At 39.3% G+C, this 13,703-nt stretch overlaps 1 protein-coding gene across 1 annotated transcript in view; it reads left to right on the forward strand.

Moving 5' to 3' along the window:
- Positions 1–13,703, forward strand: part of Washc3 (WASH complex subunit 3) — a 41,330-nt gene that overhangs the window by 13,702 nt on the left and 13,925 nt on the right. Inside the window, exons 4-5 of the mRNA XM_055627746.1 lie at positions 461–568; positions 3,604–3,711. Coding sequence (XP_055483721.1) covers positions 461–568; positions 3,604–3,711 — 216 coding nt within the window. The remainder of the gene's footprint in view (positions 1–460; positions 569–3,603; positions 3,712–13,703) is intronic.

Below are 13,703 nucleotides of genomic sequence, written 5' to 3' on the forward strand. Positions count from 1 at the left end.
ATACACGCTGAGCTGCAATATACTTCTCTTTAGCAAGGCATTTTTAATAAAAATGTTTAAAATAGTTTCATCAGGAAAACTTTCCCATCCCCAGGACAGGCAATAAGACTAGGGGTGTGAGGATGGTGGGCCAGAGGGCCAATAGCAGGTTAGTCGTTCAGTACACTCGGGCAGTCAGACTCCAAATCCCGTGCTCAGTTCCTGCGCAGAAATACTCAGCAGTCCTGCCAGCGATCTATAGGGAAAGAAGGGCTGTCAACTAAATTAACTTCTGAAAAACTCTTCAAGGTATTGTGGATGATTTTTTACTTTTAACGTGTGACATGGAGATTAAAGATGAAAACTCTGAACTGTACAGTTTTATAGGTGTAAGGGAGCTAAGTAAGAAGCCATGGGTGTAAAGCCTTATTTGCACACCTAGAATGAGCTTCACATGCCAACACTAATTCACATTTCTCAGCTGTCATCCATCCCAGGCCTAGAGGATGTCACAGTTGAAGCCTCTCCTTTAAGTGTCACTACTGTCACAAACGGATCCCATTCTGAACCCACTTCAGAGCCACCCCAGGTAAGCATCTGCCTAACAAGAGATGTGGCCATCTGGGCTGAGCAGGACAGCCTGGAGCTAACAAGTGCGAAACTCTTGGTGATCAAATCATTTTGAAGTTGATTTGTTTGAGTCAGCATCCTAATTAGAGCCACTTCTATATCATAAGAGTCACTGTTCACTTGCCTTTTATGCCATAATATTCTTTTATGCTTCTATACATTTAAGTTTGTTCTTACTACTTACTTAAAAATCTTCATTGTAGACACATGTCAGTGAGGTACAGAAATATGAAACAAAGTAATAACCAAAATGGTGACCCACTAAAAAAAAAAAACAAAGTAAATATCCATGTAGGTGAATTTCACGTTTGTACCTATAAGTATTCTCACACAGCATGTTTAGGTCGTCAATGCTGCTCATAAAGTTAGTAACTAATGAAGGAAGCCTGCCATGTGTCAACACGTGTACTCCCAAGTGCATTTTTATAACTGAATGCATTTAATCCTCAGAAGAGCCCTATGGCCCCATGTGGTTGGTCTTCTGTCCCTGACTCTGCGTCTTGGGACTCATATAGGCACATGGTGAGAATATTCAGAAAAAGGGATGTGCATCTTTACTGAACAGGTGGACTCTTCCTTGTCATTATTGCTCAAATAATAAAGACTGTTTACATTGTAATAAGCACTGTAACCTACAGATGGCCTAAAACACATTGCAGCGTAAGAGTAAGTTAAATTCAGACACAATGTCACTTTTTATGGGAGATTCTAACAGCTGCAGATTTCAGTATCCTTGGGGTCTTGGAACCAGTCCCCTGTAGATCCCAAAATGCTATTACTTAATTACTAACTTGAATTTCTTAAGTTGCATTACATATTCAAAATCACCTGTTATATGTGAGAATTTTTCAGTTGTAAATTATTTAGAATATTTGGAAATTTTGTAGACTTCCTACATTTATAAAACTGGCTTTATGTTGATAAGGTTTTGTGTTGATAAGATGGCTTAAAAAGATGGTTCTTGAGCATGTTAACCTTCGGATCAACTCTTCATTTTTTCTTCATCAACATTTATTAGTATATTTTTATATGAAATATTTTGAAACCAGGTGGTAGTGGTGCATGCCTTTAATCCCAGCACTTAGAGGCAGAGGTAGGCAGATCTCTGTGAGTTCAAGGCCAGCCTAGTCTACAGAGTAAGTTCCAGAATAGCTAGGGCTACACAAAGAAACCCAGTCTCAAAAAGTAAAAAGAAATAAAATATTTTGAAAGGAACTAAAGTATTGTTTTACAAAGATTTTCATGACTATTATAGTCAGTTCAACTATGTACTTGTGAAAAATTCCAGTGGCATACATACGTAGCCCGGGTACGTGGGAGGCAGGGGAATCAAGAGTTCAAGGTCATTCTTGGCTAATGAATTGAAAGCCAATCTACATGAGACCCTGCCTCAACACAACACAGTAACGAAACTACCCATTAATCACTGTCTCTAGACTATGAGTCACAATCCTGAGGTTTCTATACTGATTTTTACTTTAATTTCATGGCTCAGATCTTATCTTTGTTCACAATAAAATATCAAGTTATACAGATTGAGGTCAATTTGAGAATGAAATGAAGGACAGTTGAGAGAAAGGATTATGAGGCTAAATGGGCCATTCATACGGTAAAGGCTGCTGCTGTGTAACTAAACCCTGAGGTCGTGTTGTTAGGCACAAACAAAGCAGCGGAAAGTTGAAAACTGTCAGATTGTGATTTGCTCTGTCGGGCTTTGAATGAGCCATACATAAAGACTTTGAAAATGTTTGAATCTTTTTTCTTTTTATGGTTAACAATGTTTTGGACTTCTGTATTTAAGTGTTTTCCAGATGAATCTATATACACTCATAAATACTTTCACTTGCTTTTGTAACATTTAATAGTGTCACATAGTGGAAGAAACCAAGCAAATATGTGTTTGTTTTATTGCTTCAGAGTTCCTTCTTTTTAAAGATTTAGCTTACATATAAGGTATGTTAGAAAAACTTCAATATTTAAACATAACTTATGCTCATGTTCTAAATACTGCAGTTTTTTGTTTTGTTTTGTTTTGTTTTTTTGAGGCAGAGCTTCTCAGTGTGGAATCCTGGCTAATTTTGCTCTGTGGACCAGGCTTGCCTCCAACTCAGAGATCTGCCTGCCTCTGCCATGGCAGGGGGAGGTTGTTAAAGGTGTGCACCACCATGCCCAACTGAGACAAAAGATTTTTAAAATATGAATCGGTCTCCATTTTAGCATCACATACATTGACATAAAACTGGTGGCATTGGTGGCATCTGTGGAAGAAATTCCTCATAACAGTAATGCCAGTGCTGAGGGAAGGTCACAGAGGCTAGCTATTCCAACGTTCCTGTTGGTGGAAAAGCTGAGTGCTCTGCCATGTGAGTCCTCACTTCACACTGAAGCAAGGACTGGGCTTCGCTGTCCCTGAGCGCCCTTCACAGTGCTGTCACTCAAAAGCTCCATCCCTCAGTATTTGTCACTGAAACTGGTAGTTAGAATTTTGGCTACTTTGTTGACTTTATTAGTATTAATAATGGCTCATCAACACACAAAATGTACACAATCAGAGAATGGTTTTCTAAGAAATCTGTGAGCACTGCTTCCTAAAAACTTAGAATCACCATATCCACTTAAAATATAACAGTTTAATAAAGGAGGGGGACAATAGGATAGATGGCAGGTACCTAAAAAAGTAATTCACTGTCCATTAGTTGAGCAGTTGACAAATCAAATTGTTTCACTGGTTTTTTGATATATCCATAGAAGTATATTCATAGAAATACATTTGCATTTTAAGAATTGAATGTATTATTGATGGTATTGAGTTTAGCTAGTGAGTATTAATAGATATTTGGAAACATATATCCCATAATAAATTACTGGTATTTAAATATAAAATACAATTTTGAATATTTATTGATTCATAATTTTAAAAATAAACATCCCCTTTAAGTATTGGACCCTCTCTGTGAACTGTCTAAAGGTTTACGTAAAAACTCTCTACAACAGAACAACACACAAGACTCTGGAGCACAGGAAAGTGAAGCACCATCAGAAAATGTCCTAACTGTAGCCAAGGATCCAAGATATGCCAGATACCTCAAGATGGTTCAAGTGGTAAGCTAACTGGGTCCATCTTCTCTGTCTGACCCTGGAGATTTCACTGTTGCTATTTTTCAATCTGAGAAAATGTCTAACCTGAATGACCAAGTCTTCAAGTCTCTTGCTTCTTTCGTACTTACTAATACACTCAAAAAGAAACCAGAAGTCCAGGCTTTTCTACTAAAATCAGCTACACTTGTAGTTGACATATATTAACATAGTTCAGGGTAGATCTGTGCCATTATCATCATCATTATTATTATTATTATTATTTTCTTTAAAATCTTGGCTCTATCAGAAAAAAATGAAAGAGGGTTGTTCATTTGGTAAATCAGTACTTGAGTTTGATTCTCAGATGCTAGTGTAAATATGGTTTTTAAATTTTATTTTGATGTTCATCTATCAGTAATTTGTTTTATTAAAAGAACACAGCTCTCTTGGCTACATAATAGTTTTAATATTATATACCTTTAGGATTTATGTTTTTCCAAGAAATTATATATGGTATAATGTAAAAAAATTTTTGTGGCTGTTTGTTACAGAAGTAAATTTACTCCCATACCTATAGAAAGCCCTACTACACGTAATTGGAAAGAGTTAACAAAACTGTTATTTTATGTTAATCCAGAAGTTAATGGGGAAAGAGAAATGAATGCTCTTATAACATTTTGTTATCAGGCAAAAATAAATTTATTTCATAGCCAGGGTCATTATTTACCCCCAAAATGACTTCAAGGCAAATACAGCTGAGAGGTCTGATTGGGTGCTTCATGTCTGCAGAGGTGTGGTGAAGAAGAAGCCACATTCTCCTCTCTGTATCAGAAGCACATCTGTTGCTGGAATGGTCCATTGGCAGTCAGTGTTCTGGCCTCTAAGTTTGTGGAGTAAGATGGACTTTGGGATAAGAATATATAAAGTTTTAGTAAGAATGAGAAAAGAGTTCAGCTTGAATATGAAGAATGATGAATCCATGTTCAAAGCTGGAACCCTAGAAAGACTACACTTGAGAAATAAATTAACAACTGTTTGACTCTTAAAATAAGAAAGAAAATCCTTCAAAAGGGACACAAAAAAAGCTTTTTATGTCGCTGTTTTGTGGCCTAACCAATACAAGAAATGAGAAAATAGACTTGAATTTTCAGAAATTTTTTATGAAAAACTGTTCAGTGCTGGATAGCAGTCCTCTGTGTCATGCTGCCACTTTCCACAATTGAGCTAACCAGTCAGCTGCTATCTGAAAATATTAGTTGGAAAGTTCACAAGTAAACAGTTCATGCATTTTAAATGATTTGCTGTTCCAATGTTTTCTTGCCTGGAAAGTGAGTCTCGCTCTGCCCATCGCATCCACATTGGGGACAGGTTCCATCCATTTCATTATTCACCACAGTCACAGATGGACTGCTGCACGACTGGAGTGTGTGAAAGCAGGGTTAGTGTTCTCCAGTCCCAGAGCTCCTGCAGACGAGCTAGAGCACTGCCTCTGTGCACCTCTGTCGCAGTGTTCACCAAACACTTCAGAGACCACATTAGCTAGTCAACTTACATTCCCAAGAGCTACTTGCAGTTTTGATTTTTGTTACTAATTACTTAAAATAAGTTCCGTTGCTTTCTGTGTGTGTGTGTGTGTGTGTGTGTAATGGTCCTGCCATGATAACTTTCTGATCTCGGTCCTCTAGCTCACCTGGCCTTTGGGATGTTCCTTGGGTAGATGTGTGGTCAGCCTGCTGCTCGGTGTCCTTCATATCAACAGTTCTCTGCCTGAAATACTTTTCCCCAGTAGCTGCATGACTTAACCACTGCTTCATTCAAAATTGTACTTCTGCGTGAGAACTTCCTTAGTCACCCTACTTTAAATGACAGTGTCCTCTGACCATGTTTTCAGAATGAGAGATCTATAAAATATAGGTTCATGGCTTCACCCAACAAAATTGAAATCTCTAGATGTGGAAGTCAGAGCCAAACCATATGTGCTCTTAAAATTATCTTTAATTTTAAAATATTTCTAAATCATTTTATTAATGCCATTATAAATTTTTATTTAAAAATATATGTTAAGAAAAAACATAACTCTCTAAAAGTGGTTGACTCAACTCTAGAATGTATTTTTTGTTTCTCTGCCTGAACATAAGCAGTGGTCCAATCTGATGTGTCTCGGGCTTTTTCTGATGAACCTGGTTTCCCTGTTTTAAGCTCCTGCTTTTGGTTCAGGTATCTCTGTGTTATACAAATTCCAGGCTTCAGGAAGTGCTGTGCCTTCCTGGTATCTCCCCCCTGGGTACATGGACTTGACTTCGTCTGTTACATGAACTCATCAAACATTCTGCTCTCTGCTTTTAATTTTCAAGCATTGTGGTTCTTACATGCCTCTTAGTCATTGAAGTTAGAGGTTGTTTTCTAATTGTTTGAGGGTGGTTTTCAAGAAGAAAGGGAGAAACAATATCTTTACCCTGCCATCCCAAAACTGGAAGTCCATCCAAGTTAAATTTAATTTTATTGTTTTTAGTTCATTGTGCCAACCTGTATCCCAGACTCTTATTACCCAACTTTTATTTCCTACTGCTCCTTGTCCTGAATTCCATTCTTCATTCAAACCAAACCACAAATCCTTCCTCACATAAGTGCAATGCTTTTCCAGCTCCGAACCTAGATTCTGCTTCCCTTCATTACTACTTTTTCAAACTCTATTCATCTCACATCCTACCAATTCCTAAAGCTAAAATAACAATGTCTCCCTTCCTTGACCTATTCAGCCGTTTTCATATTCACTATGGAATTTGTTATTTCATACTCTTTTTTTTATGACTTTAATAATAATAATAATAATAATAAATATTGTTATTAATTACTTAAAATAAGTTCTGTTACTTTCCGGTGTGTGTGTAATGTTCCTTTATCATTTTTTTTCCTTAATCATACAACCTGCTATCTCACTAGATGACAAAACAAAAGTTTTTAAGAGGCTTGTGAAGTAGATTCTCTATATATTACCTGTTACCTTTTTGTTATTTTAAAATTTTAGCACTAGTCGAGGGGGGACCTGTATGAGGAAAAAGAGCCATATGTAATCTTTGTATTCACTTTAGTGCCTGTGTGGGATCATTTTTTTTTTGTCAACATGACATAAGCTGGGGGCACTTAGGAAAAGGACTCTCAATTAAGCAAATGTGTCCATCAGATTGGCCTATAACCAGTCTGTCAGGCATTTCCTTGATTAGTGACTGATGGGGGAGCGCCCGGCCCACTGTGGTAGAACCTCCCTGGGCAGGTGGTCCTGGGTTTTGTGAGAAAGCAGGCTGAGCATGCTGTGGGAAGCAGCATAAGCAGCACTCCCCTAACGGTCCTGTTTCAGTTCCTGCCTGAATTCCTGCCCTGGCTTCTTTAAGCGACGGAGGATGGCCTGGAAGTTGTATGCTGAATTAAACCCTTTCCTCCTCAAGTAGCTTTGGGTCATGGTCTTTATCATAGTGATAGGAACCCCAACTACGACAGCACTGAAAGGGTTTTCTCAACCACAGTGTGATGCTGTCTGTCTGTTCTTTGTTCCAGCTTGTAGTGTAGAGATGTCTCATTAGCTCCTGTTTCTTCAAGTTGTTGGTTTTAAGTGTTTTATAGGAACAAGGCAAGAGGCGTTCCGCAAGGCTAACACTAATCTTTGACATCCAATTGTTAATCTATAAATAATCACTTTCTGTGTTTCTTATATATGTTGTGAGTAGCTATCAAAATTGGTACTGGAGGAAGATGACATTACTAACTACTTTAGAAAATGCCTGGCAGTATCGTCATTAGAGACCCATGGCATCTACTTATTCAGTTTATCAATGACAGGGCACATCCAGGGTCGTGGGATGCCTTCCTGTTTTCTCTTACCTTCCTAATCAGTTGTATATGCTCCTCAGTTGGTTCAGTTCCTTGAGTGTGAAAATAAGGAGAGTTGAGTGGGGTATAGCTAAGATGATAAACAGACTTTAATGCTGTGGTGGTTTGAATAAGAATGGCCCCATAGATGCATATGTTTGAATGCTTGGCCCAGGGAGAGTGGTAGGAGACTGGTGTGGCCTTGTTGGAGGAAGTGTCACTGTGGGAGCGGGCTTTTAGGTCTCAGGTGCTCAAGCTATGCCCAGTGTGGCACACAGTCTCCTTCTGAAGCCTGTGGATCAAGATGTAGAGCTCTTGCCTCCTCCAGCACTGTGTCTTCCCACATGCCATCTTCCATGGCAATAATGAACTAAACCTCTGAACTGTAAACCAGCCCCTATTAAATGTTTTCCTGTATAAGCATTGCCATGGTCATGGTGTCTCTTCACACTAATAGAAACCCTAAGACACTGCCATTCCTCCCAGAATACAGCCTAACTCTAGCTAATTCTAGAGCCTTTTTTCATTGTAAATTACCTTAGGTAGTGAAAAATATTTTACTTTGCCTGAAAGTTCAGTGATTTTATTGAAATATCTCTCTTTTCTCAGCTTCAGAGGGTCACTGTTTCTCATCCTTTCCTAAGACTGTTAATGCAGAGAAAGACTGACTCAGAGAAAGTTAAAAATTTTACTTATATAGATATGGTCTTGAGCAATTTGCCAGCCACTGTAGGCGTTACTGTAAGCCACTGAAGCTGGGTCCTGGAAGGAAGCCCACATTCTACCTACTAGGGAGGCATTTGTATTGACAAAAAAAATAAAGACAGGCTGCTCTAAAACAGAGCAAATCTGTCTCTAACAAAGTTTCTCACGGCACTTCTATCAGCAGGGTAAATCCTCCTCTCAAAAGAGGGTCATGGTGCTGCAAAGCCTCACCTTGGACAACACTGGCATTTCTTTCTTCCCCAGTGCCACTGTGTTCATAAAATAAAGCGAACCTGTGCTGAGCTTCTCTGTCTGCAGTGTGATAGTCTCACTCAGCAGCCTCTTGTTACTGGATATGCTCCCGCTGACCTTCTCATCTTTTCTCCTGCTTCCTCCCCGAATTGTTTAGGCTCATTTCATCCTCTAATTAGACAAGGTGCGAAAGTCCTTTTCAAAGCCTTCTCAGTGTTTTCTCTGGTATAAAAAGCTGCAATTTGCAGACTACCCATGCAGGGACCATTTAGGCCACCGTAGGAAGGTCCTATAGATTACGAATCATCATTTTCATTTTCCAACTCCCTCTGAATAATAAGATGCACTGTTATTTGGGGAGGGGGTGGACCTTCCTCCCTAAAATGCCATGAAGACTCTCAGTTCCGAAGTCCTGGCTGTCTCCAGGAATGCATTGCTTTTAGAGTTGCTCTGCCTCACTTGTCACAGTCCCATAGATTTACTTTAAAGCTTAATAATTTAAATTAAGTAATATAAATGTCTTCCAACAGAAACTTAACTCGCCCTTTCATTTGTTTTGCAAGTCCCTATCCACAGAACAGGAAGCAATACCTTGCCTTTTGGCTTCTGTATCTTTTTCTGAGAGACAAGGATGCTTTCCACTGTAGAAAGCAGTTGTTATGAGAGACAGGCTGAGTCCCTAGAAGCATGTGTGCCCTTGCAGTACAACTTGTTTAACTTCTTAGCCTTGTCTTAAACTATGTGTGACCACAGTGGAGCCTTGTCACCTCAAAGCCTGTTTCCTTGTGTGTGAATTGAGACCTGAGCTTCCTTCTAGATTTATGGTCTATTCTTTGGACCTCAGATTTGGACCTTGCCAACCTTCCAAGGTTCCTGGAACACCTGCAGGCATTTTCTGATTTTTTTTCTTTTCCTTTTAAAGTAAGTTTTATACAAGATTTTTTCAGTGAGTAATACTATTTTGTTCCAAATGTGGCAGATAATTGATTCTGATTTAGTGCTTGTTACCATAATAGTGTGGCACCAGCCTTTGCTGAGTTACATATTGCTTTTATAACTTAACTGGAATAGTGTACATAGATCACTTTTCCAACAATTCTCCCCCCTTTTACTGGCAGAGCTTGGTGAATCTTGTGCCAGTAATAAATTGTGCATTGGGAAAGTCCTACTTCCACATTAAGGGAGCTAATGACTTGTACTTTTTGAAACCATATTTGCCAAAACAGTCTCTTCAGACACTCAGACTCTTCAAAGCTCTATTTTCTTTGGCATGCTTAAAATGTGAATTGAATAATCTCTGGTTCTGGTGGTTCTGAGGCGTTCATTGCCAGCAGTGAACGTTGGCCTAGGGAAATGAGACTTCCATTACCTAAGGTCAGAGAGTCTCCAAATGATTAGTAAAGATGTTGAAGAGGTGGTGCACCTTGGGTCTGGGGACTCCATCAAGCATGATGCAGAATTCTCTTTAGATAGCAAGCAAGGTAGAGTTTTCACTGTAAGAGTAGTTGTCACTCAGGCCCTTTCTAGGAGGACAGTGTGGCTTCCTATGGTCAAAAGCTCCAGGATAAGTTGTTCTCACTAATCAACAGTCAAAAGCTCCAGGATAAGTTGTTCTCACTAATCAACAGTGTGACCAAAAGACAGAATTATGATTTTTGGTAATGCCAGCTGTTGAACACTAGTCCCAGACTTAGTTTAACAGGTATATGTTACTTCTAAATATGAATATGTGTTCCTTTTTTATAATACCTGAGGTTTTATAATTTTATATATATATATATTTTATATATATATAATGGTATAAGGCTGTTTTTTCTGAACAGAGAAAGATTTGTAGGATGAAGGGGCAATCCCACACTGCTTATTGAAGGTAAAAGCCACACATCCAGTGATTTGACAAGCTTCCTACTTTCTGCCAACTACGGGATTGCTATGCCAGTCTGACTATAAGTCAGACACAGGTCTGTAGATCAGTAGACCCATGAGGAGAAACTGGGAGCTGGAATACATGGGACTCAGGGGGCCTTGGATAGCCCCCTCTTTACACCCTACCTTAAAAAAAGTACAAGAACCTAGCTAGAACTTTTTCTTAAACAATTTAGCAGTCACAATATTGCCTATCCTTTGCCATGACTTGATATCAGAGAACCTAGAAAGAGAACTTTCTGTCATATTTTTGATAAATATAAAAATTACTAATTTTCTTCTAATATCAGTGAACTGGACTCTAATAATGATATTTGTGAAATATTTCATGCCAATTTAAAAATCTATAAAGATTGTTAGTTATGAATCATTTTGCTTTTCTTTTAAATATCTACATGTTGCCTTGAAAATTGGGGAGCTCAAAACAAGTCACAGTGTACATAAATTTAATGTTAAGACACATTGCTGCCTAACGTATTCATTTGTTCTATAATCCCAGGGCCTGAGAGCCTGGGGTAGGAAGATCACAAATTTAGAGACAGCCTGGACTACATAGAAGATCCAGGTCAGCCTAGGGTATATAGTGAGTCCCTGTCTCCAAAACAATGAAACAAAAAGAAATGTGCCTTTAAGTTATGCATTTACCTTTGTGCAATATTGGATATTTTCTTATTGGCTGGCGTTTTCTTCAGTGCTGGGAATTGAGCCCAGGGACTCCCAAATGCTATGTAAGAGCTCCGCTGCTAAGCTGTAGTCATAACCTTTTTAAACTTTGTTTGTTTATTAGGTTTTTTGTTTGTTTGTTTGGATGGGTTTTTTTGGGGAGGTTGTTTGTTTGTTTGCTTTACTTTGCTTTGCTTTTTCAAAACAGGATCTCTCTGTGTGTCCCTGCCTATCCTGGAAGAGCAGGATATCTATCTCTGTAGACTAGGCTGGCCTTGAACTCACAGAGTTCTCACTGAGTTTCCAGGCTGACCTGGAGTTCATTCTGTAGTCCAGGCAGTCCTTGAACATGTTATCTTCCTGCCTCGGCCTCCCAGGTAGCTAGAATTACAGGCCTGTGATACCTGGCCTAGCTTAGCTTTTTTTTTTTTTTTTTTTTTTTTTTAATTAAATATAGGTGTTAGCAATAAACAGTACATTACCTCGGATTTTAAGACCTGCATTTTCCTGGGTGTGATGAAGGTGACAGGAAGTGTTTGCAGCAACAGCTAGCTCTGCAGTGTGGTGCCAGTGCCTATTTGGTACTGTTCTCCCTTGATTTCCCAACTGTTCTCTTTCCCGAATGTCAGTGTTGGCATGCTCGTACAGCTCAACGTGTTTCCCTGCTAGTGGTGTGTATTTTTCATTGTGGCGCCTTGACATTTGTTTCCAGGAACTGCTTGTTTTCCATGCTGCTTTTATGCGTGGTGCTTCGCGTGCTTAGAAAACAGTTTGAACTGTGAGCCTTTGCAAGGTCACATATAGCCACATTTTTAACAAACTGATGTGCTTACACGGAGGCCAGTCTCCCTAGAATTGCCGATAGACACTTGGCTACTGTACACCTCAGTTCTTTGTTTGTTAATGTTGTACCAGAGACTTTAAAATTAATTTTAATTAAACACAAGTTTTAGGGGTAGAGAGATGGCTCAACAATTAAGAGCTCTTGCTCCTCTGGCAGTTTGGTTTGCAGCACTTATATTAGGTGGCTCACAGCAGCCTGTAACTCTAGCTCCAGAGGAGGTGATACCATCTTTTGACCACTGAAGCACCAGCAAGTACACCACATACACACAGAGAAGTGTGTACATGTGTGTGCTGTTCATACAGAAATAAAAATTTTAAGTAATTTAAAAGGGTTAAGAGAAAAATAAGAAAATAGAAAATGCAAAATAATGCTGAAAATGTCACTGAGAGCCAGCAGTGTAGCTCAGCAGGTGAAGACACTTAGCACCAATCCAAGTCTGAGTTCAGTCCCCAGGACCTACATACAAGTCAGTATGGCAAGAATTTTTTTATTCATGCAGTCATCAGATTCTTGTATTAATTATAATTGAAATAATTTAGAGACTACATAATTGAAATAACCTCTTCAAGTCAAATATCTTCTCTCATTTAGCATCACTAAGTTCAGCCTCAGTTGTAGTAAACCACTACAGCACAGCGCCTGTCTCCAGCATGGAAAGACAGAGCAAGCACAGTACGCAAGCACTTTTGACTCCATGGCCTTCATCACACAACCTCTCTCAGCTCGCTGGAAGGCACAGGAAAGGCACGGCATCTCCTCTGAGGGTTTCTAAGGAGGGCTTCTGTTTTGGGTGCTCACTGAAGGGAGAGTTGTGCTTGCTGCTAGTGGGGTCTTTCCTTCACTCCGGCCCACTTTACACCTCACCTGGAAGTTTCCACATAGGTAAGGGGAAAAAGCCACTGAAATGTAAGCTGTTACTTTTTTTGTTTATTCATTTTAGAAATACATACTGCTCACCTTTCCTATTAATTTATCTAGCAGTTTTGTTGGTTAATTTATGAGAGGAGAAATAAAGACCAGAACAAGTGAGTCGTCATAGAAGGCAAGCTCCCTCAGGAGGGATAGGGTTGCCTGTCAGCAAGTCCAGACCTAAAAACCATCCCTGAAAAGTCTCCAGCACAACAACCTTTCATTCCCTGGCCCAGGTTCACAAAGGACCTTTACCCAGCTGCTTAGACTAAGGCCAACGGCATGCCATTACCAGAGCAAGGCTGCATCCTGAGGCTCTGCAGCCCTCATGGGTGCTGACCCTGACTACCATCTTTCTTTGCGTATATATGAGTATACCTGAAGTCAGAGCCTGAGAGAATCATAACACAGTTGTCCAAAAACCTTACCTCAGCTAGAAACTAACTCAGAAGAAAATGTTCTGTGTATTTAACCACAGAATCTTCTCTACTGCTTTTATTGATGTATTTGGAGAAAGGATTTTAAATTTACATGAACAAAATATGCATGGTTTTCACGTCTGAGTTAGTGGACTCATAATTTGATTAGCAAGTTCTAAAATGATTTCATGATAAATTTGGGGGTGCTGGAGAGGAGGTTCAGTAGTATGAAGTATGTTCTACACTTGTAGAGGACATGTGTTCTGTTTTAGCACCCACACCACACTGTTCACAACCACCAGCAGCTCTAACTGCAGGGCTTGGTGCCCTCTTCTGGATTATGAGACTACCTGCACTCATGTGCGCACACCCTGTATAGACGCAGGCGCGCACACATATGTGTAACTTAAATAAATATTTTAAAATTA

Source organism: Psammomys obesus, unplaced genomic scaffold, assembly GCF_907164565.1.
Source record: "Psammomys obesus unplaced genomic scaffold, mPsaObe1.curated_primary_1811, whole genome shotgun sequence".
NCBI classification, from domain to species: domain Eukaryota; kingdom Metazoa; phylum Chordata; class Mammalia; order Rodentia; family Muridae; genus Psammomys; species Psammomys obesus.